A 27,837-nucleotide genomic window follows, 5' to 3' on the forward strand; every position below is an offset into this window, starting at 1 on the left:
TTTGGTATGACATGAGATGATGCACAATAATGTGAATCGCTGTCCATCATATTGCAAGCAAAGATTGGGAAGATGTTGCTATGCTGTCAATATTTCAGTTTTAAACCACATGAGAGATGAACAAACACAGCATACAGACTGGCAACAACAGCAGGGTGAGTAAAAGATGACTGAAGTTCATCTTTGGATGAACTGTGCCTCTAACCTATAATGACGCTGTTAAAAATAGATTCATGGTCATCTCCTGCGTCAACTGCCTGGAAACCAGTATTGCTCGTGTGCAAACAAAAAATTCATCTCAAGCTCAATGATCCCCTGAGCATAAAAAGCAGAGTGCCAAGACTAGTAAACACTGCTAATAATGCAATCCCCGAACACGAGCCATGCAGAGGCCTTGAAGCAATGAGAGGGAGATAGAAAGGAAAAAGAAAGAGATAAAAAAAGAACCGACAACAATACTGAGAGTAGCTAAATGCGCTACATACTTGGCACTGACTTTGAGCACCGGTAGGCAGCCACTAGCAAAGGCGAATCTGACAAGGAATAAATCACCCCACATGATGTCATTATAAATGGCCGTGGACGTGGCCACTCCAGCTGAGCAGAGGAAGTGTGAAAGAGAGGGTGACAGAACAGTGTGATGATGACTGGTAATTGACATGAGCAGTGCTCTGCGTGACCACACAGTACAGCGCCAAAGCCCTTCCACAAATATTAGCCCGACTCAATAAACACAACGTATCCGTTTCACTGGCATGAACTACGTCAACACTAACCATAAATGTGTCCCATGAATCCTAATAATGTTCCTTCACTTTTCCTGTACGTGTAAGAGGATGGCAATTGAACTTTTTTATGTTTAATACTAATTTAGCATTACGTGCATGAGCAGTTGTGCAGGTCACTTGGTACACAGGCCAAATGTACCATTAGAATAGATGCTATTAAGACATTGGGGTTGTGAACAGTTTATAGATTATATATGGTAGTTATATACCACTTAGCACAGCCTGTCTCTCAGTCTATTTCATTGATGAGAAAGTAAATTTAATTGGGTTAACTGTAGCTGTAACTATAGAATATCCAAAACTGAAAAATAAAATGAAATAATTATGTTTTAGTCATGCTTTTAGTCAATTACACACGTTTTGACTGATATATAAATTTCTTCTGAAAATAACTACAAAATATAAAAAATTCTATTTTTTCTGTAGATACATACTGTATACTCCTATATAATGCAATGGGCATATTGTAAAGATATAAAATTTCATTCATTCATTTTCTTTTTGACTAAATACTGTTATTAATCTGGGGTTGCCACAGCATAATGAACCTCCAACTTATCCAGCATATGTTTTACGCAGTGGATGCCCTTCCAGCTGCAACCCATCACTGGGAAAAATCCATACACACTCATTCACAAACATACACTACGGCCAATTTAGCTTACCCAATTCACCTATACCACATGTTTTTGGACTTGTGGGGGAAACAGGAGCACCCAGAGGAGACCCACGCAAACACGGGGAGAACATGCAAACTCCACACAGTAACGGCAACTGACCCAGCCGGGGCTCAAACTAGCGACCTTCTTGCTGTGAGGCGACTGTGCTACCCACTGTGCCACCGAGCTGCCCGATCTAAAATTTAATATAATTATTTTATTAAGCTAATTATTTTATTTATTAATTTATTTTAAAATAATAACGATTATAAAATAAAATAAATAATCAAAAATTATCAAAACTGTTCCATTGCGTATAAACACTGAAAATAAAATGAATAAACAAATAAAAGTGATAGAACCAACAAACCAAAAAAATCTGAAAATATATTATAAAAAGGACCTGTGGAGACCCTGATAACTGTTAAAAATAAGCCTAATTAGAATTTTTTTAAATTAATTTAACCACAACAAAATTGTAAAAAAAATTTAAAAAAGTGTTTAAAAATACAACAAATAGATTTGCTAAAATTATATTTAAAATGTAAGGAAAATTTTTAATAAATATATAATCATACAAAATCATATATTACTTTTTGTCTGGTTAAATTACATTTTCTAAGTTATGTCTAATCATTTTTAATGGTGTATACATGATATCAAAATTACATTTCTAAAAATGTAGCTCTTTAAATTTAACTTATTATATACATTTAAACTTGGTAAAAAGAATTTAATTAATATTACACATTTAATGTGTTAATATTATTGTGGACACAAGTATGTTGTTACCCTTTACCGTTTTCCCACAGATCTATGATGACATCATTCATCTGGCATAAATACCAAAATATGCCAATGATAGCAAAGGGAGGAACAGGCATCTTTCAAGGTAACAACCTGACATCGTCTTTAAGCAAGAGTCCAAACTCACTCACCTGCTTGATACCAAGTCGATAAGCCATGATACGGTCGACCGAATTGGGATTCATCTGAGTCCACTGGAGTTTAAAGCCGTAGACACGAGGTTTGTTCTGCCACAGAGCGCTGTAGGTATCATAAAAGAACTCAGGAGCAAACGCTTTACCTAAAAAAGGAATAAAACACACACACTCATTACCATTCATTCATATACAGTCTTAAAACATAAACAATTCAGAAGTTGCAAAGTAATACATTTTTATTCTTGATTTGAACCAAAAACAAACTACAAGTATTGGATTTATAAGGTAAACCAGTCTAAATTACGCTAAATATATGTATTCATCCATTTGAAGATAATAGAGAAGTGTCTATTATTTTGTATGTATTAGGAGATCATTAAAAAACACAGTCTGCTTTTTTAGAGCAGCAGGTCAAATGTCTGGCACATTGAAGTGATGCTAGAGGATATTGTGGATGCATTTATAAGCCATTTTTTGGTGGAAAATGGGTAAAAACAGATGAACGTTCTCCATCAGAGGTTCAAAGGAGACAGACACAAAGCAAAACCATTAGGAGAGCTCATCTCTCTATCTGCTGAAAGCTGACAGGCCCATGAAAAAAAATGAAAACGAGAAAGAAAAAACTGTTTTGCATCAAGGCCTGTCTGCTCCTCGCCAAGCAAAAAAACACTCGCACAATCAAAGCAAAAAGAGAACAAATATATTATTTGCAGATAACACAAGCTTTCAATGTAAGCTCATGAAATAAAAAGAAACTCTTGTTATGTTGAAAATAGCTGTTTTTACAGTACATTACAAGCAAAGCACAATGAAAATAAACCAAAAGATTTTTAAAAAGACAACAATTTGCTCTTAAAACGGACTAAATTAAAATAAATGATTAAAATAAAAATAAACACATAATATTACAAAGGAGAATATAATAAAGGTATTGTTCTTCATTTATTTGCATGGTTCCACTGCAATTGTAGGTCATACAGATAAAATGTTGGATGTCTACGTCGGTAGAAGCATGTTGGAAAGTTATATTGTGTAGAGCGAGGAAAGGTGGCGGAGGGGCAAATGTGCTGATGTCTGCAGGTCAGAAATAAGGGCTGCCACCAGCACTTATTTTATCCCCAGCTTATTAAGAAGGAAAATGCTAGAGCCAATGCTAATGGGTCCATGGAGTTTACTCTGCTTAAGGCTCAGGGATGAATTTGACTCCTCTGGGAGTCAATGCTTGAGTGAAGGTGGAGAGAAAAGCAGGAGCATCATAAACACATGGGTCTTAAATCAGCCTGAGATGGAGACAGACAGCACTGCATGGATCAGCTGTCACTTAAGAGAGAGCCAAAAGAAACCCAGCGGCTCCTGCAACCAACATCTCAAGAGTGAGTCCACTGCGCTCTATAATGGAAATGCACAAATGCTTTTAAGTCCAAACCTTTGATGCATTACATTTAGGTTTGGATCAATACTAAAATTCTGCATTAATCTCTGTCAGAGGTCTCAGTATCTGAACAGACAATAAATCAGTGGTTTTCAGACAGTGGGCTTCAGTGAACCTCCAAAGGGACCTTAAGATGATGTTTAAAATCAGACAAAACAATTACTGTACGCTTAAGGGCCAATTACTTCACATTGAGCCAGACAGGTTAAAGAAAGGTTAATTGTTTCTAAACTGTATATTGAATTTAGTCCGGTTATTTTGTGCAATTTGTTTTATGATCTGAATCATTTAAGAATGATAAATATAAAAAAAGAAGGGATCAAACACTTATCCACAACAGTGCTCAGCATATATACACCCCCCCCCCCCACACACACAAATATCTCATTTAAATTAATAGTTTCAAAAGGATGCTGTACAATATTATATTTGTGCATATACATTAGTTTAGTCAGTACTGAAGCCACATCTGGAGCTTATCTAACAAAATAACTTACAATAATGGTTCAGAAATTAGTAGCCCAAATTTATATGTTAGGGAAAAATACTAAATAACATTTTTAAAAAGAGCAAAAATCAAGAGAAACAAAAAATATATACAATTTTGTTGAAATGTTGTAGTTTGTAATTTTATTTAGCAATATTTTGCTTGAATTTAAATGTATTATCTTTCTATTTCTAAAGATGTTCTATGACTAAAGTATTATTTTAATAAATATATCTGTTTAATAAATCTGTGGAAAGACAAAACACAACACATCTCTGCAAGTAACTTGCAATTATATGATTCAAACAGAGCTGGAGAACGAGAGGCAAAAGTTTAGCACAGTAGTTTTATGGGAAATCAACTAAATTATGGTTAATTGTTTGGAATTTTTTGGAAACTCTACATCATATAAACTCAATGCTCTTTAAAATGAACACTAACCACCGCTAATTCTTGATATTTGTCTTTGTCTGACAATATCATGTAGGTTTGATCTTCAAAGATCAGGCAGAAGACCTGTGGGATGTGAAGAGTTGTGTCACTGAAGCGGTACCTGGTGTTCGTCAAACACATAACAGCTCTGTCGTGACAAAGAACCTGTGCTCATACTGAATCTCAGCACATGAATACTTCATATTTGCCTTTCTCAGCAGTGTGAAGCCATCAAACAGTGGGTAAAACGTACTAAACCATCAAGCACTGGACCACCTTACCCACATACCAGGCACCCTGAAGCAAAACACCTCAGATACTGATGCCAATAAAACTTAAAAAAAAAAAATAAAAAAGAGGAAAAAATCCATATATCATTGACAGTAAAAATCCCGACATTAATCCCCACTGAGCTCTAAAGTAAGTAATTAAAATGTAAAAGCTGCACTTTTACATGCAATGCATAGAAATTTTAATTAAATCTTGTATGTACTGTACAGTATGTAATGAAAGTGAATTGAATAAAATAAGCTAACCGTAGTATCTGAACAGGAGAGCGTGTGGGTGTTTCCCAGCACTGAGGTCCAGTTTATACTTTAGTTTTAAAACAGCGTTTTAGAATGAAAACTATCCACATTCACACTGGCTGTACATCAAGAGTTGTTAAAAAGATCTCCGTCCACACTACACCGCTGAAAACGCACATCACATAATCACGCACACACTCTGGCATGTGCTACATATGTGCACATCTGAGCTTCAGGCAGTCAGCAGGTGCTTTGAGCACACCTCCCTAGATAAGAGCAGCGCACATTGGACAGTTAATCAAGGATCTTCCACTGCATTTCATCTCACTTAAACGTGATATTTAACTTATCTTGTCTCTATCTATCGACTCTATCTATTCAGTCTTTTGAATCTATTACTTGTAGCAGGTAACGTTTTGCCTGAGTGCAAAGATAAGTTAATATATTCATTTATGTAACCAGGTTAACTGATTATGCACACTGCCTAATTGCTTGCCTTTATTTCCTATGTTGTATAAACTTACTGTATAATTGATTGCCATTATTGATTATTAAATCTGACATTCAGAAAAATGTTTCATATTTTTACAATAAAAATGAAAGGTGGCAGTTATGTTGCAGGCTCCGTTTTGTTACAAATATGCATACAGTAAAGCATCAAGTAAAGATGACGATCATATAAATATGTAGCCACACGATGCCTTAACATTTTTGTGTCTATTAAGTTAATATCAAATTGAAAATAGGCAGTTCCTTATATAATGTTTTAATCTTATTGTTAAGATAGTTAAACAACGTACCCAGGGTGATGTGAATGACGTTATAAAGTACACTTTGAAAATTTCCCTGATGTGTCCCGACGTGGAGTTTGTTTTCCATATCAAACTTGCAAAGTCTGAACTTACAAGGAAAGGATGCAAGACCGAACTTTGTGTATTTAATATAGAGAAAAAGCCCCAATCAGATAGGCAAATGTCTACAGCCACATCTCTGTTTTCAAATGTCTCCGTTTCCCTCCATCCACACTGACACGAAGCAGCAACATTTTAAAAAGCCCCGTTTTCAGGGCTCGAAAAACTCCAGGTAGGGTGGACGGAAGGTGTAACCATAGCAAAAATTTGCATTTTGAAAACTAAAGCTTTGCATTTTAAGACTAAAACCTATTAGTGTACAGGGTCCTGATGGTTGTGCTCTTATAGCTGGGTTGCAACAGGACAGGTGTAAAACAATTGCCAGAGTAGTTGGTGGTTCATTCCGCTGTAGCAAACTCTGATGGAGCAGGGAGTAAGCCGAGGGAAAGTGAGTAAGTGAAAACTATTTTTGTTCAATTAAATGCAGCCTTGAGCTTGAGAGCTCTTTCTTTCAAAAATATCACTTGTTTGTTAGTATTCTTTGCATTGGATGAAACTGTGTACTGTATATTGTGAAGGAATGGAAAGAATAGATATAAACTGTATACAGCATCTGCCTGCGGTTCATAAACCTCCACACTGTGAAGGGTCAGAAGGTCAACTCATGCAAAGTTATTTTTTTCTTGGTCACATCTTATTTCACTGAGGGCACAAGCTGGTGCCCTTTCAGAAAATAGGTGCATGATGCTCCTGCAGGGCCTTTTCTCAACTTCCTGAACTTTCTGCTGTATTAATTGGAAACCCCTGTTGGGTTTGCATCACCCAGTGCTGCAAACATCTCAAATGAATGCTGAGACTGAGAAAACTCAAGCCTTTTATCTTTGAACAGTTGTGCACATTGCTCTGACAAAGTGAAATGTCAAGTTGATGCATTGGCTATTTGTTCAAGCACCACACAAAACCCTACGGTCACACGACATACGGCCGTTGCTCAGCGGCCTCACCTTCGTTTGCTTCAATCCATTGCATTTGCTTCTTGATGCAAAATTACGGAAGCTTAACCTCCAATGAAACACACTCAACATGGGATTTTCTGGCTTTTGCTTCTTTTAATGCCCAAGCATATAAAAACCCATATGATGACAACGATAAATGAGATCTTCAAGTTGGTGCAGAATTTTCCTGCAGAGGCTCATCACAGATGCATGGGTTGTGCAAAATAATGGCCTTCAGCATGTCCTACAGAAGTGTGTGGAGGAGAGTGAGAAGGAGAAAGAGAGATGCGGATACAAGGAGAGTGGATATGAGTGATATAATCCTCTTTTATGCCTGCTGAACAGAGCAGGAAATTGTCAATGCAAATTAAATGATTAGGGGTGAACATCTCCAAGAATAACCTATGCATCAGAAAGCAGGTAGCTCATCTCTCTCTCTTTCTCTCTCTCTGTCTCTCTCTCTCCCACATCCTCCTCTGGTCCAGGATGCCTCATCAACCAGCTGGGATTTCAGCCATGAATATTCAACAGCAGGGAGGGCAAAAACACGAGCTAGCAGTTCCCATTTCTAAACACGAGTGTCTGGTGCAGTAGCAGGCATGAGATCAGGCTACTTATGTGGTGGCACGAAATCAAAGAGAAACTGCTCCACCGTTTGAACCAAATGTTCCAGGTGACGAGGTGGACTGGATTTATCGGCGCCAAAACAGATATCCAGCAAGTCCCAGATACGGCGTTGTAAACCTCTGAGGAAAAGTGTGGCTTTTGAATTACTAGTGAAGCGTCTAATACTAGTAATGTATCCACACAGTTTAATTTATTCTGTTGCTGAGTGCCTGTAGTTGAGTTTAGCATTCCATGCTAGTAATATATAGCTTTAAGTACGCATAAATGAATATATTTCCAGGACAACTTTTCTTTAATGGACAAAAAAAGGTACTTTAGTAATGTTTCTACCTCATTAAAAGTGATTTTAGTATTAAATCTGTCATGAGGCCCACTTGTCTATAACAAACAGATTTGAATTAGGCATTGATGTACCGTAAAATGATGGTTCTTGACTGGTTTTGTTTCAAACTGCAGATTTGAAATTGCATGTCAGATGATGATCTAGGTGACTATTAACTGTTTTCTCAGAGGATGACAAGCTGACAAAACATTGCTGTCACTCTTAACACAAGTTTTATTAATGGAAAAAACTTAGAAAGCACTGCAATGTTCGGGTGTTCTGTGTTTGTCTGAGATAATCAGTCTAACGAAATGTGTTTATTTCATACAAGCTAAAGCTGATTGGTCAATTCAACTGCAAGCAGTGCACCTCCAAACAACGAACTGGTGCACACTCTAGAAAAGATGCGATATGCGAACAGTCCCTAAAAGGCCGCCATCATTTGCGATCTCATCAGTTCATCTTCTTGCACAGCCATGGTGGATTCACCTAATTTGTTGACAAATGGGTTGCGGATCCATTCCTTGACATTTCGCTGGTCCTTCACTGGGCCTTTTCCCCTTAGCAAAGAAACTTTCCAAAAATGTTTGTTTCTTACTCATTTTGCTGCTTGTGGGTTATATTTTGGAGTTCAAGTGACTTGAAAGAATACGGTCATTTTTCAAAATAAAAGAGTTTTCAAAATAAAAGATAGTTCAGACTCGGATAATAAATAAAACGGTAATAATTAAAGATTTCTTGTGCGGCCCGGTACCAATTTATCCAGGGCCCAGTGGTTGAGGATCACTAGTGTAACCAATGAGTTTTTTTAAGGAATGATTCAATAAATCACATATGAGGACAGTTAAGTTGGTTAGTTTTGGAATAAAAGATTTTTGAACAAATTGAATGACTGAATGATTCAACGACTCACTTTACCTTGTGTATTTCCTGAGTGAATCAGTGTTTCTGAATGAATCAATTGTGTGAATGAATCACCAAATCTACCTTAAAGAGACTAGTATTTGTCCCAATTCAGAGACTGGATCTTTTAAGGGCTGCATTTCAAGACTCAATGTGCCGTTGCAGAACGGCAAAGAATGTCCCGTTTCAAAAGCTTTCAAATGTGGCCCTGAAATGTGTTCTTCGTTTCCCGGGCCACAAAGAATATAATGAATGGATCCTTTATGCCTCAGACTATACCAAGATCTATTGTGCCAAGCGATATGTTTTTATGGGGGGTTTTTTGTGTGAAAATACTGGGTTACACTGTCAAATATATTTTGGACTTTAACTTCTTTTCTTTAATACAAATGTTAAAAATTACTCTTTTCAGTGGTTCAAATGTTGACATCTTATTAATGTTGATACATCAAATAATATATAAATAATAATTAAAAATGTATTTAAATCGGCAGTTTTTTACTTTTTTCGGTGGGTTTTGGATAGTTTTTGGGCTGGAATCAGCCAGCTACATGTGGCAACACTGACAATATTGCAATGTAAACCCACATACATAACTAGCATATGTATTGTAGTTGTCTTACCTGTGACAAGAAATGTACATCGACCAGCCCCTGCTTCGTTGGTGATGTCACAAGTGTACGCGCCATAGCCCTCGCGGTTGAGTGCCCTTACATGGTACTCCGTTTCATCCCGAGTATCGAACTGGCCCATTGTTAGCAGTCTGGTGCCCAGTTTCCATTCATACTTCAGTACTCTTGACGGATGGGCACGCAAGACCCTGCAGCTCAGAGAGAACGGCCGGCCAAGACCCTGCCTGATCTCTGTATACACCGGCTCCACCGCAGGAGGATCTGAAAAAGAAAACACACACTTATTAGACACAGAACATACATTTGTACATTTTCTGCTGTCAATACAACTCAGGAAGTGTTAAAAAGGTCATATGATGCCAATTTTCTCAATTTGGTGTCCCTAAAACATGTGTGTGAAGTTTCAGTTCAAAATATGTAACAGATCATTGATTATAATATGTCCAATGAGAGCGCTTAAATATGAATGAAATGCAGAAAGTTGTTTTTATATTGGACATTCTTTAGATATTTACTCTTTGTCTTCAACCTTAGATGTCTCTTGAGAAAAGAGCTGAAACTTGTTCTGAACACGCACCTAAAGAGTTAGGAGGAAAACTCAATATGGCGATCAAAAAAAGTGCAAGTAAGAAAGTCTCAAAAGTGCAATTAGTTGATGTAGTGATTGTTGAAAAATGATTTAGTCAGTTTATTATTCTAATGCTTCATATTCTTGTTATACCTGCATAAAATAAACTGAATGCTGTCATGAAATCTTTTTAACTTTGTGGTGTTGTTGTAATTTGAGACATTCCCTTATTTTGCACATGTTGGATGACTGGATCAAAATCACATATCCAAGATCACAAAATGAAATAATGTATTAACTACGTTTAAAACTATGCTTTAGGTGCATGATCTGAATGCAATGCAGCATGAACTGCCACTATTTGTGATGAGACAAATTTGTGACGATGCGCTTATTACTTTTAGTTCTCTGTAGAAACAAAGAGCTGCTATTGACCAGTAAAAGCCAAAAAGTGCTTCTGTTATCACAAATTATTACATGGCTCACTGAAATACTTGATTCTGATTGGTTAATTAATAGTATTGGACTGTTCAGCCACAGCAGGAACTGCAATTTCAATACAGACTGAGCTGGGAGCAGATGCTCAATTGTCTCTTAATGCCGAGTTCAGACTGCTTGTTTTTAGCCCCGATTTTGATTCACTGACAGGTTTTGAGAAATCGCAGATAAATGCCTGAAATCACAGGCAAGTTGGTGCTCGTTCACATGAGTAACAATCACAGTGTGAATTGTGAATCCCTGACATACGTGAGATTTTTGGCATGTTAAATATCTGGACCTGTCAGTGATTCAAATCATGCTGTGTGAAATGAGTTCTGAATGAAAATAACACGAGTGATTACCTACAACCAATGAGAGAGCAGCATCCACTAGTGTGAGTATCTAAAGGCCAGTGGGAGGTTGGGGAAGAAGTCAAAGGGGCTTCTTTTCAGTCTATTTGGACCCAAGAAATGGAGGAAAAACTAGTGGAAATTTGGCAGCAGCACCTGTGTTTGAGATGCCATCTGACCGGGTCAAAAAGAAAAAAAAGTTGAAGAGAAATAGCTAAGTCGCTTCAAAACTGAGGTGAGCAAAATAAGTAAATTTTATAACACACTATAGGCTTTTTTCTCCTTATGTAGTTAATAACAAAATATTCACTACATGTTTCAATGTCACTTCTCACGTGTGTTTGGTTGTGAGACATAGTTTGCGGACAAAGTTGTCGGCAATTCTCCTATTGCAAAGCCTATTGTGAAACCTTCTGTCGCCGCTCCATCTTGCATTGTAAACACAGCAGTGATGGAATGCTACCCGACATAGTCATGCAGTGTGAAAACAACTGTAACACCACTACTTTAAAAATTGTGCAGTCTGAACTCGGCATAAGACAGAAGAATGTTTAGCGCCTTCCTCCGATAAGTAGGTTAGTGTAGTCTGCATCCAGGCGTTTGTCAAGAATTAGTTTCTCTCTACAAGCTTTATATTTCATTGAAAAGGTAGTAAATTATTACAGCTCAGAGCAATACTTTGGTCTATTGTTTAGTTTTGTGGCTTGTAGCAATGTAATAATGGGATAATGTACAACCAGTAGTAATAAGCTTGTCAGCTTTATTCTGTGAGAACAACCAGCTGGATGTACATTATCCCGTATGAAACACAGCATTTCCAGGGCATGGTACAACAAAACTATACCTGACTCTGATACCTAGACTATGCCTTCTTTGCATAGAAAGTTGGATGGCATAATTCAAATATTCCCACATAGTGACATAGCCATATGATGCATACACAAACAGCAACATAAACAAAAGAACAACATGAAGGTGCATCATATGACCTCTTTAAAATAAAGATTCTACAATGAAATCAACAAGTCTTTGACTGCACAGTGGCCTGTGAGTGACAGCAAATGCAAAAGTTGCTTGAGACTTTGCAAAAGCAGTCATTTTTGTGCTACACCAGCTTTACAGACATCACAGATGGATTTGAACGTTTTATACTCACAGCCAGGCAGCAAAACAGCAGCAAAAAAGGGAAAAAAAAACGCTGACTCACCCGCTCATAAGAGGGTGACCTGTCATGAATCAGTGATTCATGGTGTTGCGAGCCAACTTGCGCACATACACCATGATGCACACCATCAGAGAGCACAGCCCCGGGAGAGCATCATCAAACATTACATGATGTCCTCAGAAGGGCGCTGGCATCTGCACAGTGCTTGCACTTTTTCTGTCTGATTTGGAGAATCTTCCTGTTACTGTAGTGCACAGCGCTTCTATTAATGTCTGCTGAGAATCATGTGATCGTACAGAAAGAGCTGGATGCATAGAATTCACATGCCTCATTCTGCTTTTACCCCTACATCACATATACAGCACACCACCTCTATGTAACTACAATTTGAGCATTTTTAGTGAACCCAAAAGATCGAAGGCAAGGTTTTGAAATTGATGCATTTCGTTCCATTAGACGGGAATATTTCATACAAAGTGGCAATAAACGATTCTAAAACTAACTCGTCCAATATAGCAATTCTCTTTCTCGCACTATATATAGTTATCGTAACATAAGTGCTTTGAAATGATTTGAAAAGTCCTGAAGTATGGAGGGTGATTATCTCCACAAAAATGTTGTGGATGAATGAAAATGTCATTCATAATGTTTGCTATGGCCCTACAATAACCTCTTCCCTACGGAATGAATTTTCCCTTTTTTCTTGGAAATTTGATCATCTGTATGCTTATCTAGGATGTCTTCAGTAGATGAATAGAACAGTATAGGCAATACAGAGATGCGGTCCAGTAATTCAGACTATTCACACTTCTCTGTGTGCTCCTCAAAGTACCCCTACATCTCAAACCCACAGTGGCAATCATTTGCAGCTTGCTCATCTCGCTCCAATTTCTCATCCTCACATAGAAGAGCGCACATTTTCCCCCTGCCTAAAAGCACTGGAAACAGAAAAAGCACACATACAGATTTCTCAAACTTTTCAAGATTTAAAAGCTTTAGCTTAAATGGCTAAAATTCATTCAGCAGACAAACACAGTTTGCCATTGCATGTATTTCTTTACATTTTACAGAATATAAGTCACTTTTTAAAACACATTTGGCAAGCTAATTTCAAAGTAATTTATAATGCAATAACACCAAGCTAGCAAATGACTCTTTATGTGGTGAATGAGAGAGGCAAGTGTGTATTTTCCAACATGCCTACATACAGTAGTTTTGGTTTTACTTGACTATATGCTATACAGTACATACACAGTTCACACTGTTCTGTATCATTAAAAGGTAATGAAACCCTAAAACACATTTATTTTGAGATATTGACATATATACAGTATGTGTGGCACTAATGATGTGGAAAGTTACTTTTGATAATGCATTACAATATTGAGTTACTCCCTAAAAAACTAGTTGCGTTACTTTCTATGTGAACAGTGAACAGGTAGGTAGGTTGATCGGGCATCCTATGATGATGCCCAGATGCCCAGAGACTCAGGGTGGGGTTATCGTCTCTGTAATATTTTGGTAAAGTGATTAGATCCCCCAAAATCAACCTAGGAGGGAAGAGAGGGTTATAAGGATAGGTTATGGGAAGCAAGGAAATAGAGGGAGGGAGGGTGGTATTGAGAAAATGAAAAGAACAGTGCTAGAGGGCTGGTCTGCCTTAAATAAGTTTTAGGGAGTAGGTGATTGGTTAAGGAGACAAAGAGAGGCGTGGTACCGCTGCCGAACCTCTGTTAACAAGTAAACTCCATTTCATTCCTCTCTAAGGCTTGATCTCTTTCAGAACTTGCATAGTATTTTTCTTTCTTTCTTTTATTAATAGATGAGCTCTGCATTTAAGGACACAGCATATAACACACTGTATAGAATTTCCCGAGGCTATACATGCCGTAAATACAGATTAATGAAAACAGCGTGTTAGCTACTTTTGCATTTTTGTCTTATTAATTCAGTAAAATCACTCTCCATTGTGACTATCCCCTTTTCTTCCATGTGTTCAAAATAATGAGAATACTTCCATCACAGAAATGAAAGGCTCTGCCATCTTAGTTTTTACCACGGGGAGCTCATTTTCTCATTGAGTGTGATTCAACGTGATTACACTCATTTTAATTCAGCAAACTATTTTTTTATAATTATTTATTCAGGGTTTTCACCTTTAATGGACAGGAAAGTAGAGAGTATTGACAGGAAAGCAGGGGGGGGAGAGAGAGGGGAAGGATCGGCATAGGACCGCAAGGTGGGAATCGAACTTGAGTCGCCGTGAGCACCGAGTGCATGTGTCGACGCACTAACCACTACACCACTGGCGCCGACATCAGCAAACTATTTTTAAAACTGTATTAATTCATCTAAAAAAAAAATAATTGTTAAAAAGTAACTCAAATATTATTATTTTTTAAGTAATTTGTAACTTAGAAAAGTAACATTATTACATAACTTAAAGTAACACGTTACTTGTAATGTGTAATGTGTTACCCCCATCACTGTGTGCAATTTTTGCTAATTCCTTCGTTCGGAAATTTCGAAGTAAAGTCAAATTGGTGAATGGCCACCAGTACACAAGGAGGTCATTGAGGTTTCAGTGTTTCTGCTCATTAATTCATGAAAAGGAGCTGGTTTGAACCAATCACTGCCCTCTATTATTAAACTTCATTATTATGAATGAGAAAGTTTCAGCTGACTCGTCTGTCTTACTGGTTACAGTGTCGTTGTATCCCCGCATGTACCTGTGAGCTTTTTGAATCTGGAAAAGGTGAAATCTGGATATACAAGTTGGGGTGGGGTGCAAAAGTCCACAGTGAACAGGTTTTAATAAAATACATCCAGAAATAAACATCAAAACATTTTGATACTGTACATATAACTTATTGTACAGACATCCTGATGTTGTTGTTTTCCCTTAGACACAATAAACTCAATACAAGATATTTGGATCATAAATAATTAAAAAGCAAAAGCGAAACATTCCAAATAGTAGAGATTTTTCTCATTCATTGTAATGTCATTAATCTTTTCATTCAAGCTAATAATTAAACTTGAAATAACAAAAACGATGTTAAATCAATAATAAAAAAGAGCAAAATTAGGAGCATTATCTACTTTTCTCTAGCTGTCACAGAGGAGGAGAAAAAGGTCTATGTTTTCTGAGAAGAAATAAGCAAAAGAAAGAGAGCATGCTTTATGAAATAACAAGAACACATTTTAGCAATTGTGCCATTTAGAGAAAAGCTTTCTAAAAATTGTGGTTTGTTCACTTTGTTTCCCCACTCCAAATAACAAACATGTGGAGGCCCCTCGCTGTGAGTGGATTACATTCAGTGCAATACAATATCTCTTACAGCTGAGGTCAACAGTTCAGTATCCACAACGACTTTATTCAGGCAATGATGCGAGCCCGAACCTACCGCATTTTGTCATTCTGAATTTCACGGCTGAGTTTCCCAAACTGAACCAATTTCTGCTGACATGTTGCCAATGGATGAGGGTTTGATAGACTAGTCATGGCGGTTATCGCACACTCGCGCTGTCAGACAGGTGACGGCGAGCAACAGTGTGTATTTGCAAATCGATTTTCAGCAATATGGAGAGAACAGGAAAAGACGCTTTGCTGAAATGGAATCAATTGTGTATGCAAGTGGAAAGAGAAAAAACTTATAAACGACTTGCTGAAACACTGCAACAGGAGCTCAATTGCTAATAAATGTACTGTACCCTGCACAATATGGTAGCACAATGGATGTGTACATGTTTTAATAACAGCTGTGTATCATATTGACTCACTGCATGCTAACAAGCTGTTACTGTGTAAAGGCTTTATGTGCTTCTCACAAAATAAGGCTGTGACATGCCTGAAGTCTACATTATTTGACTCCAAGCCATTTACATTTAATGTGGTAAATGATTGAGTGAAGCAGGATATTCAATTCATTTTAATCATATATAAGGAGTTTATGCTTTCTAAATGGATTACATTATGAATTGTGGTAGTTGAATATTAAATGGTGTGCAAATACTTGTAAAAATATATAAATATAATTGTTAGAATTATGTACAAAAAGACCTTATTTGGAGGGTGGCACGGTGGCTCAGTGGTTAACACTGTGACCTCACAGCAAGAAGGTCACTGGTTCGAGTCCCGGTTAGGCCATTTGGTATTTCTGTGTGGAGTTTGCATGTTCTCATCGTGTTCGCGTGGGTTTTCTCCAGGTGCTCCAGTTTCCCCCACAGTCCAATGAAATGCAATGTAAGGGAATTGAGTAAACAAAAATTGGCCAAAAATATGTGTGTGAATGTGTGTTTTCCAGTACTGGGTCGTGGCTGGAAAGGCATCCGCTGCACAAAACATATGCCGGAATAGTTGGCGGTTCATTCTGCTGTGGCGACCCCTGATAAATAAGGGACCAAGCCGAAGGATAATGAACGAATGAATACATGAATGAAGTCCTTATTTGGAAACATGGTTAATATTACCCAGTAGTCTGTGCAGACCAACTGACAACAGCAGAAAATCATTTCAGATAAAATTTTATTAAAGATTAATCAAATTCTCTTTTCTTCAGAATATTATTCACTGATGAATAATTCACAATAAGACAAGGAATGTGCATTAGTCAAGTAAATAGGGTGAGTTTTTTTTATGTTCAAACAAACATGATTTGAAGAATGGACTGCTTCAATTGCGTTACGTCAAATGAGAAAATAAGACATGAGGACATGATAAAAACACACAATTATAGAAGCACAATTATATAGTTTTTTTCAATTTTATGAAAGTAAAGGGATCATGAAATGCACTTTCAGGTGTTTATATGTATCTATATGTTTCAAGACAGACGGCACTGTGATATGCTGTATATGTTTGAGCTAGAGTTAGTTCCCGAAGGCAAAAGAACTAGCTGAAACTTAATCATTAGACACCAATACTTTGATTTTAATATGATTACAACAATAGTCTAATTAGGAGATTTTTGAATACCGTAATCCGACTAAAGTCAAAATCAAACTAAGCAGAAATCGAATTCTGATATGTGGAGTATTCCTATTTTAGTCGCATTAGTGAGGTGCAGTGCAGACATGTAAACGCCATAAACAAATTATTACCAATTATTACTTTTCACTGCATTTTGCAATAAGATGCACACACAGCAGTTGTCAGACGACAACAAACAAATGAGAATGGCTTCAAGCACGAGAGCACGTTTTTGGTACGAGGGAGAAATGATCACTATGCTCTCATCCAGTACCTCTGAGTTTGTCGTGGTGGCATGAATGAAAAGTTAGTGAATAAAATGGCAGAGGTGGCCTGTTGCTTGAGATATTGTTTCCGCCGTCGTCTGTTTGCATGCAGAGTCTGAGAAACTAACTTGTGTTGAACTTGTCGCAAAATTAAAATGGAAATGCCCAAAATCACATATGGTGCAACGACAAACACAAACTGTTGTTGCGTTGAACGCTGGAGGAAACTAGCAATGAATGGTGACGTAACGACGTTAATCGAAGTATGTACTATAACACATTAATCATATTATTGTCTTATTCAGATTAAAGCCAAATATTAGATTACTGATGTCCATGTAAACGTGACTGTTTCAGCATAAAAATGCTTTACTATATTGTTTAGTGTTTAAAAATCATTACTCATATTAAGACAAGCTGCTGATAAGCAAATGGGTAAACATTTATCGGAGTATATACTGTATGCTATTTTTTTTATCATTCCTTCAGTGGTAGTGCATAGGGCATTGACTAAAAAGGGCAAATGTGTGTGTGAGTGCAATCCCATAAAAGTGCTGATGGGAGTGAAAAGTTTTAAGGGTGATCAAGTGACAATGTGCAAATTAAAAATGCAGCAGCACATTTGCATAATGACCAACACATCCCTAAAACCAGTGTAAATAAACTCAGAAATAAACCCATGACAATCAGATGGTAAATCTGCTAACAACACAGACACAAAATAGGTTTTGGGTGTTAAATAAATATGCAAATACAATACCAGTAAACTGACTTCAGCAAACCTTAGTTTGAACATCCCCCTCCTAATAAATTATGCATATGAAAGTAACTGCATATGCAATATGATCAGCTGCAAAATAACCATGTCCATGCCTTTACATTGACCATTTTTACAGTGTGCCTTTAGGTAAAACTGACAGTTACTTATTAACACAAAAAAGGGTTTGTCTGGCGCTTGGTGTCTTAATAGCTGCAAATGCTGTTTTTACATTTATTGCACACATAAAAATGACCACATTTCTACAAAAATCACCAGTGTGCAAGCTTATTCTTATTTAAAGTTACCTTCTAAAAGGCATACAAATAACGATTGTTCTGTGTCGTCATAATCTTTAATTACTTAAGACCAATTAAAACGCAGATTTGTTTAAATACACTATGTAGGGTCCCTTGTCCACTATTTTTTCAATTTCCTCACAAAAGGAAATGAAATCTATAAAATCACAAAATGTACCATAACATTTACCTCTTTGGCAGTGGCTGTGACACGACTAACCGTCTAGATGAAAGGGAACAACAATGCATTTATACAAAATCTTCTGTGACATGCTATATTCCTGGTAGGGGAACTTTTTTAGCAAACACTCCTATGGGTTGTATTTCTGGAAGATGAAACAGATTGGAGAACAGGTTGCTCAAAGGACAAAATGCTTGGCGCTCGGTTTCGCTGATTTATGTTTAAATAAACAAAATTTTGAGAAACCAGCAGAATGTTAAGGATAAATCAAAAAACATTCTGTTGTGAAATGTGAAGATAAAACAAAAAACTATCTTTCAGTTACTCATGCATATCATTAAAAATAAACTACAGCCATGAATTTTGAACGCTCGGATCTTTAGGAAGTCTTTAGAGGTGCAAAACTTTACATCACCTGAAAGAACACAGTTTATATTGCTGGGTCTTCCTTAACATATTAATTCAATTGGCTGGCAGAAATGAACTTTTCAGAATAATAAAAATGCATGATACACAATCAGAAATAAAGGTAAAAAAATCTGTCACTGGTACACTTTTGTAAAATACAGGTGGACATTAGTACTTTTAGGGTACACTTTTATAACTTTAAGATTCCCTTTTGTACAATTATGGTACTATGAGGTACACATTAGTACTTTTTTGGCCATTAATACACACCTTTAACAACCTGTTAGGAACAAAAATGTACCATCTGAAAAGGTACTGCCCCCTTTCACACTGCAAAGTTTCTAAACTGACCAAAATAGCTAAAACAAGTCATGTGCGAGTAAACTCTCCTCACATTGGTCATTGTTTATTTTGTTTATTTTCCTGGTCTATCAGAGTCCTGCTCAGCTATCATGCGTCCTTATTTTAATTTATGATGATGAGCAATAAGACATTGCGAAAAGCTGCACTTTAATTTTGAATGGTGACACCCTCAGACATCGTCACCAAATATAAATCAGATAAGACTTTCTCATATATACTGTCGCCGTTAGCTAGAATCATGCATTAAAGGCTTTACATTATAGAGAAAAATAGCAGACAAACCAAGACTGCAGTTCGTCAATTTTCCTGAAGGATAAACAGCTCTCTTTTATAGTTCAGCATGCTTTCATATTTGTTGTATTTGCCATGAAATGCACATTTACTGGTTGGAATAATGACATCCCACCCTAATCATCATTCTCTCTTTATATAGCCGTATATATGTCTATTACATATCCATATTACACTGTGATATCGCCTGGTTTGTTAGTTCTTTGGATCGTATTGTTTTCTCACTACAATCGATCCACTCCATTGTTTGACCACTTCATTCAGGCGATCTTGGACAAATTATTTTGCCACAGATTCGGGTGTGATTGATGGCTTCACATATGCAAAAATAACCGTGCTAACAGGGGAAACGCGACATGTTCCGAAACAAAAGTCTAGGTGTGAAAGCACCCTGACAGTGTACAGGGTGAGTTAAAGAGAATCATGGCATCCCAATTCTTTTCTTCATTTCAGAAAAGCACAAATATATTTCATATTTAAACTGGGGGATTAGTTTTGATTTCTGCAATTTGAAAGACCTATATTAAAGAATAATTGTTTATTTGAGTAAATTTTGAGAACATTTGATTACGTGACCTCTTTAAAATCAAATACAGAATAAAGTCTGGCACGGCAGCCCTATGAGACTTCCTGTTAAAGCTTTTGAAGCAGTTGTGTTCCCTTCTGAATCGTATTAAGTATTTTAATTACACACGGATGACAACACTTTAAAGTGAAGACGTTGCAACTGTTTAGCTGCACAAAAACATTTGTTTCTGACCTGTGCGGAAACTGTTGTGCAACACGCAATTACATGACATAACATAACAACAGGCTTGTGTATAGATGAGAGTGCTAAAACCTATTAATTAACAAGTCCTCAGGGAACCCTCTTTATAAATCTGCATCCAATATTAACTAAAGCAATAATGTCTTTTTGCTTTATTCCGGTGAATTTCTTAAGGGACTAAAGCAGGGTTTGATGCATGAATGGTGATAGTACTTTGAATTGCACTCAGGACTTTTGCATGAGCATACTCTCTTTTTTCATAAATTAATACTATAGGGAATAAATTAGTTCTCTGCTAATTAGGCTGGCAGCCACTTTCGAATGCCATGCTAGGCGAACATCGAGCATGGAACACTGGCATTGTGTCATCCGAGGAGAGGAATATTCCTCTATTCTCCAGCGCTTATCCCAGTTCCACACCACTAATCAGGATGCCAATTTTATCCCCTCATAACGAGGATTCACACTGCTCTTATATGCCACATCAGAATCCCTATTTGCATATTAGCCGTCCCAGTGTTTTGTCACTTTGAATAAGTATTCATCGTCCAAAAAAACTCATGTAGCAGCTCCTCAAAGCGTACATCAGTTCTACTTAGACCTCATCCAAGTTGCAATTACTTATCGTCGAGCCCAGATGGAATCTGTGGGTTTTATTGCATTTTCTGCACTTATTTTAGCAAAATGGATTAAAACATGGTAAAATGTTAAAAAGTACTACAATTCATAGCAGAAAATGTAATCACATTAGCATAACTCTTTTAATATATAAACATGCAGTGCTGAGCAAGTTTCTCAAAATGAGAGTAGCTAGTCATGTTATATGGAAATGGAAAATGTAGATTTCTACAATGAACCCAGCAAGCATTTTTTGTTTTTAAAAGATGTCTAATAGATGTCTAATAGACGTTTAAACATAGTCGTCTTGCCCGAACAAAGCTAAATTTGGCCTGTCAGTGAAAATATAATACATGTCTAAGAATAGGCCAAAACTAGACTAGTCATCAAATAAACAGAAATGAATGACTACAATAAAGTCTGTCTATTAGATGACTAGTTTTGGACTATTCTTAGATGTCTATTAGATTTTCACTGACAGCCCAAGTTTAGCCTTGTTTTAGTCAAGCTGTCTACGTTTAGATCTAATAAACACAAAATTGTTTAATGGGAGGCTTTACACAGTATATGGAATTGTTTTGAAGAATGAACTCTTTCTTGCATTAAATTGATAAAAAAGTGTCAATGAAGACATTACTAAAGCTACAACAGATTTCTGTTTCAAAAAATGCTGTTCTCCACTTAACCTTTATCAATTAATCCTGAGAAAATGTGCAACAGTATTAATTAAAGCAGCAGTTTTTAACAAAGATAATGATAATTATAGTTTCTGGAGCTCCAAATCCGTATATTACAAGACAGAATACTGGCTGCTGACAATCAAGCTTTGCCATTACAGGAATAAATCATATTTTTAAATACGTAAAAATAGAAATAAGTAAAAAAAAAATTATTTTTGTTCTTAATACTTTGTTTACTCCGCTAAGTAAATTAACAAATGCAACCTTTATACCACATGCATAAATACCCTAAAACCCTCACCAAGCCAAACCTTTGAGTCTTTTTTTTGGTAGAACTCCTCCAAACTGATTCAAATTCAAACTGATAACTGTTATATGTGTAACTGGTTCAACTAATTTATTGAAAATAACTATGTAAGAGTCATTTCCTTTAAAAAAAAATAGGAATTTTCTAATGAACAGACATTGTTTACACAGGTTCTTGTATATAAAAGTTCTTTACTAAAATACATTAAAGAAGAATATCACTACTTTTAAACTCATATTCACATATTCACATTTATGTACATACTGACCATGCTCACCAGAAAACAAGGTCTGCTCAAACACAGTGGAGACAGGATATTTCTATGTAGCATATTTGTTCCTGCTGCTTGCAATAGCACTATTATGCTATCATGGAAATGCTGGTAGTCTTACTGAATTATTTTTATTCATTCATTCATTTTCCTTTGGCTTAGTCCCTTATTTATCAGGGGTCGCCACAGTGGAATGAACCTCCAACTATTCCAGCGTATGTTTTATGCAGCGGATGCCCTTCCAGCTGCAATCCATTACTGGGAAACACCCATACACTCTTACATTCACACACACACTTATACACTATGGCCAATTTAGTTCATCCAATTCACCTGTACCACGTCTTTGGACTTGTGGGGGACACTGGAGCACCCGGAGAAAACCCACGCGAATACAGGGAGAACTCCACACAGACATGCCAACTGGCCCAGACGGGACTCGAACCAGCGACCATCTTGCTGTTAGGCGACAGTGCTAACCATTGAGCCATCGTGCCACGACCTGAATTATTTCATGTTATTCAATAAAATTATAAATAATTATTACAAATGATTTTCGATTTTGAGGTATCCAGAATTTTCACCCATAATTGTGACTACATTGTGTTTGACTGTGACATCTTAGTCAGGAAGATTGACCTGAGGATGAGCAAATTACCAGAAGATTTTCATTTGTCACTAAATGATCTCTTTAAGAAAGAACAATGCTTAATTCATTACCAATAACATGAGACTATTATCTGTGTCACTACTGCTGAACAATTGAATGAAAGAGTTGAAATTTACGAATGAAGCTCAGTATAATTCAGCGTGAAAAGTCAGCTGTGAAGGAGAATCCTCCCGAGAAGGTTCCTCTTTCACCACGCCGCTTTGAAAACGAAAGAGGAGAAGGTGGGTTGATACTGTCAGGATTTAACCGCAATTATCCCTTCATTAAAATATATTAGATCATTAATAATCAGTCAGCCTTGCCACATTTAGATGCAATTAAAGCTTACTTCAATCCATGGTGTTGGGAGTCCAAGGTGCAAGGCAAGTCATATTCATCATGTCTGCTTAACTAACATGACGATATGAGAATCCATCATCAAAATCTAATCTCGTGGCAGAATTGGAGTTCCACCACCTTCTCTTTGATAAAAATACAGTTCCCCCCCTCCCTCTCATTCCACAAATAGAAACTCCAGCAACTGCAAGGCAGGCATTTTGCACTGTGAGGCCGATAAAACTTGTAGTGTTAAAGAAATGTCATGTCCTAATGAGAGAGGCTCAGCTGTCGGGTGAACACTGCTCCTCGGAAAATGACAATATAAGCTCAATTGATGCCTTCTCTATTTTTCTCTCCCTTTCTGTTATCGTTTCCCTCCTTTTTTTTTGTCTAAGACCCCATCAAACGCATGTGAGCAACGACAAGAGTGCCAATTGACCTTTAAAGTCTGCAGCTGTTCGCCTCCTACAAAATCACATGTGATGAAGTTCTGATTCTGGTCACAGTCAATGGTTTTGTGGCAATCATTGTCCGTCTTGCATGAATCGGCATGTACTTAATTATGGATGGCTAGTTTTTTTGCCGGTACATGCTCTGAAAATGAATTCAATTAACCCCATGACTGGCGAACGGTGGGGATGTTGTGTAGTAGGTACGGTGTCCGTGTCAACACTTGACAAGTGACAGGAGCTACCGTAATTGGGTTTAAGTGCATTCAAAATACTCTGGTTATACTGCCATTTGGTCCGGACACTGGATTTTTGCCTCAATTTCTAAAACTTCAGGCCTTTGTGTCCAGTTATTTTCTCTGTCCATTATAAAAATGCAGTTATTTCTGGACTGAGCATTGAATTGCGCGTAATTGCATCAGACACAGAGAAACTGTACAAAGGGACAGCCGTTACAGCACACCTTGACACAATGACAGCGGCCAGAGAAAGTTCTCAGAGTGGCACTGGAAATGTGGTCAATGCCAATGTTTTTTTTTATTATTTTATTATGAGAGACAGATAAAAGAGAGGAGGGAAGAGAATTATTGAGGACGAACGAGGAAGAACGAGATCGGGAGAAATAGAGAACAGTTAGTATCACTTTGTGTCACGGTTAAAGACAAGAATAAACAAACTATGGAAAGAATAAACATTTTTATCAAATAAAATTAGACTGTTAAAAAAAACTATTTCAGATATTTTCTGGAAATTTGTTTCTAACTAAAAATAAAATATTTTGGCTAAATATTACAGCTTCATTCATAGCTCAGAAAACAAAATCAAAATGTAAAAATAATAAAATAATTAAAACAAATAAAACAGCGCTGCTCAAATAATGAAACTCCTGGAAGCATGTTTTTACTTTGTTTTACAAAATATAGCTCATTGTTATTTACAACTTGCCTGCTGAATGCAAAGTTTGTTTTTCATAATTGTGACATACACTCAACGGCCACTTTATTAGATAAATCCCTTTTGCCCTCAGAATTGCCTTAATCCTTTGTGGCATTGATTCAGCAAGGTAGTTAAAATATTCCTCATAGAATATTGCAGATTTGTTGGCTGCACATCCATAATGCGAATCTCCCATTCCACATCCCAAAGGTGCTCTGTTGGATTGAGATCTGGTGACTGTGGAGGCCATTTGAGTACAGTGAACTCATTGTCATGTTTAAGAAACCATTCTGAAATGATTCGCGCTTTATGACATGGCGCGTTATCCTGCTGGAAGTAGCCATCAGAAGATGGGTACACTGTGGTCATAAAGGGATGGACATGGTCAGCAACAATACTCAGCTAGGCTGTGGCATTGACACGATGCTCAGTTGGTACTAATGAGCCCAAAGTGTGCCAAGAAAATATCCCCCACACCTCTACATTACCACCACCAGCCTGAATCGTTGATTCAAGGCAGGATGGATCCATGCTTTCATGTTGTTGATGCCAAATTCTGACCCTCTGAATGTCGCAGCAAAAATCGAGACTCATCAGACCAGGCAACATTTTTCCAATCTTTTCTTGTACTTTTTTGGTGAGCTTGAGCAAATTGTATCCTCAGTTTCCTGTTCTTTGCTGACAGGAGTGGCACCCAGTGTGGTCTTCTGCTGCTGTAGCCCATCCGCCTCAAGCTTGGACGTGTTGTGCGTCCTAAATGCATTGATTTGCTGCCATGTGATTGGCTGATTAGAAATTTGCAATAACAAGCAGTTGGACATGTGTAACTAATAATGTGGCCAGTGACTGTATATACATATATAGCTGAAGACAAAATTTTAGCTTTCTTGTAATTTTTTTTGTTTTTCAAATATTTCCCAAATGATGCAAGGGATGTTTTTCACATTTTTTCTTCTGGAGAATGTATTAATTGTTTCATTTTGGCTAGAATAAAATCAGTTTTTACATTTTTAAACCATATTTTTACCATTTAAGATACATTTTATTAGCACCCTTAAGCAATATATGTTTTTGATTGTCTACAGAGCAAACCATCATTATTCAATGACTTGGCTAATTAGCCTAACCTGCCTAATTAACCTAGTTAAGTCTTTAAATGGCACTTTAAGCTGAATACTAGTATCTTGCAAAATATCTAGTAAAATATTATTTACTGTCATCATGGCAAAGATAAAACAAACCAGTTATTAGAATTTAGTTATTAAAACTATTATGTTTAGAAATGTTTTGAAAGAATCTTGTCTCTGTTAAACAGAAATTGGGGTAAAAATATAGTGTGTGTGTTGGGGGGTGGGGGTGGCGTAATGACTGTATATGACTTTATTTTTTATAATTAGAACTTTATATTTCAACTATATAACCAAATATTATTACATATATTACATTTGTATATTATTGTCCATGCAAAGTAAATTAATACACAACTGTAATTTTGTCCCATAATTGCAACTTTACACACAGTAGCTTTATTTCTAAATGTAACTTAATTTCCTCTGTACTCTGGACTGTAATCAACAGTGCCATAGAGCCGGAGAGCCAGAGTGTTTACACAAATTATTCCATGAATGCTTACTAAGAGCTGTTTGTGTAAATAAGCTGCGAGACAGCATTTGAACATCAAAGAAATGACACACTTCACCTTTAACCCAGAGTCAACAATAGCTCAGATAAGCAGAGAAGATTTCATCTGCAAACCCCAACGCAGATGCATTGCACAAATTATGGTCTGCTGCTCTTCAAAAGTCCTCAGGCGGCTCATTTTCAACCTAACGTTCCATCAGAGCAGGAGTTCAAGGTCAGTGGCAGTCGGCCCAAGCGCTGGAGCGGGTTTGTGGTTTTTGAGGAGCAATTAAACTGAATACTAACAGAAGGATGAGAACTGTGTATGCGGAGAGGATGATGCTGAGGTAATCTTGGTTATCGTTGGAGCTATGAACAGAATTTCTATAGGGATCAAATTCATCCATGGCGATGAAAAGCTAATGCAAAGTTATACTGCAGCTGTATGGTGCTTGAATGACTGTCAGAAATGTATTCATGAAGACACATTCATTCAGAAGTCATGTGACATATAGAACTGTTACGCTATTCACAAGCGCTTCATTTCATACAGAATAGACCCGTTTTAATAGGTCAATGTGTAGGTGCATGTGAAAAGAGGAAAGATTGACTTACTGGAACTAAGAATGATAGAATAGAAAGAGATAGCTAAGATCAATCAAAAACATCTTTTTTTACATGGGTGGTGAACATTATATGTGATTTATGTCCTTAATATGGCACAGATTAATCTTTGCTGTATACCTGCCCTTCACAGAGTTGTAATATCTGCAGAGCCAAAGATTATGGAAGGTCTGATGGCTTGGAGAAAATGAGATTTTCCGATGAATACACCACTAGGGCATTATCTGTACATCTTACATTTATTATATACATTTATACAACAGTTCTGTATGGTTCTCGAATCTGATTGGCTGATAGCCATGCGATATTCTGCAATATCAGAACTCGTACAGCCTCCTAACTTTTTTGTATTACTCCAGCCACATAGAGTGGCTAACAGAGGACTACAGTTTTACAAATATTGCTGCTGTTGGGCAACATAATGTACCTTTGAGGCTTTTTTGGGTGAGAATGTAGTTGTTTAGATTGCAACTATGCAGTTTATTTATAAGGATAGTGCCTATTTTAAATATTTATAATTTCAGAGATACAGCGCATTGGCATCTGTCAGCCTGTCATATTGAGCAGAGCAAAGATGGTTAACATTGTCTATCCACAAGATGGCGACAGAGATCGTATAATAAGCCCTTAGAGGAGAAAAATTCATCTAAAACTACAAACTACAGCTGAACAAATCAGATTATAAATCTGGTAAAAGATATTCTTAGTCGATCTCTCTCTTTTGTATGTTGTAGTGCTGTATTTATACCTTAGTAATTGTGGTGTATTGAGTGTGAGATGAGACTCGCACATCATTAATGAATGTATTTTGTGTTGGACACTCTTTGTATAATCTTGAGTTACTTTTTGGTTGGCCATTTTGGTTTCTGTTTTTGT

The 27,837-nt window shown here is 36.9% G+C and overlaps 1 protein-coding gene across 1 annotated transcript in view; it reads right to left on the reverse strand.

The window, feature by feature from the left end:
- Positions 1–27,837, reverse strand: part of mdga2a (MAM domain containing glycosylphosphatidylinositol anchor 2a) — a 228,554-nt gene that overhangs the window by 61,034 nt on the left and 139,683 nt on the right. The window contains exons 9-10 of the mRNA XM_056476965.1: positions 9,591–9,860; positions 2,386–2,534 (exon numbers count right to left, since the gene is read on the reverse strand). Coding sequence (XP_056332940.1) covers positions 2,386–2,534; positions 9,591–9,860 — 419 coding nt within the window. The remainder of the gene's footprint in view (positions 1–2,385; positions 2,535–9,590; positions 9,861–27,837) is intronic.

The sequence above is a fragment of the Danio aesculapii genome, chromosome 17, assembly GCF_903798145.1.
Source record: "Danio aesculapii chromosome 17, fDanAes4.1, whole genome shotgun sequence".
NCBI lineage: Eukaryota > Metazoa > Chordata > Actinopteri > Cypriniformes > Danionidae > Danio > Danio aesculapii.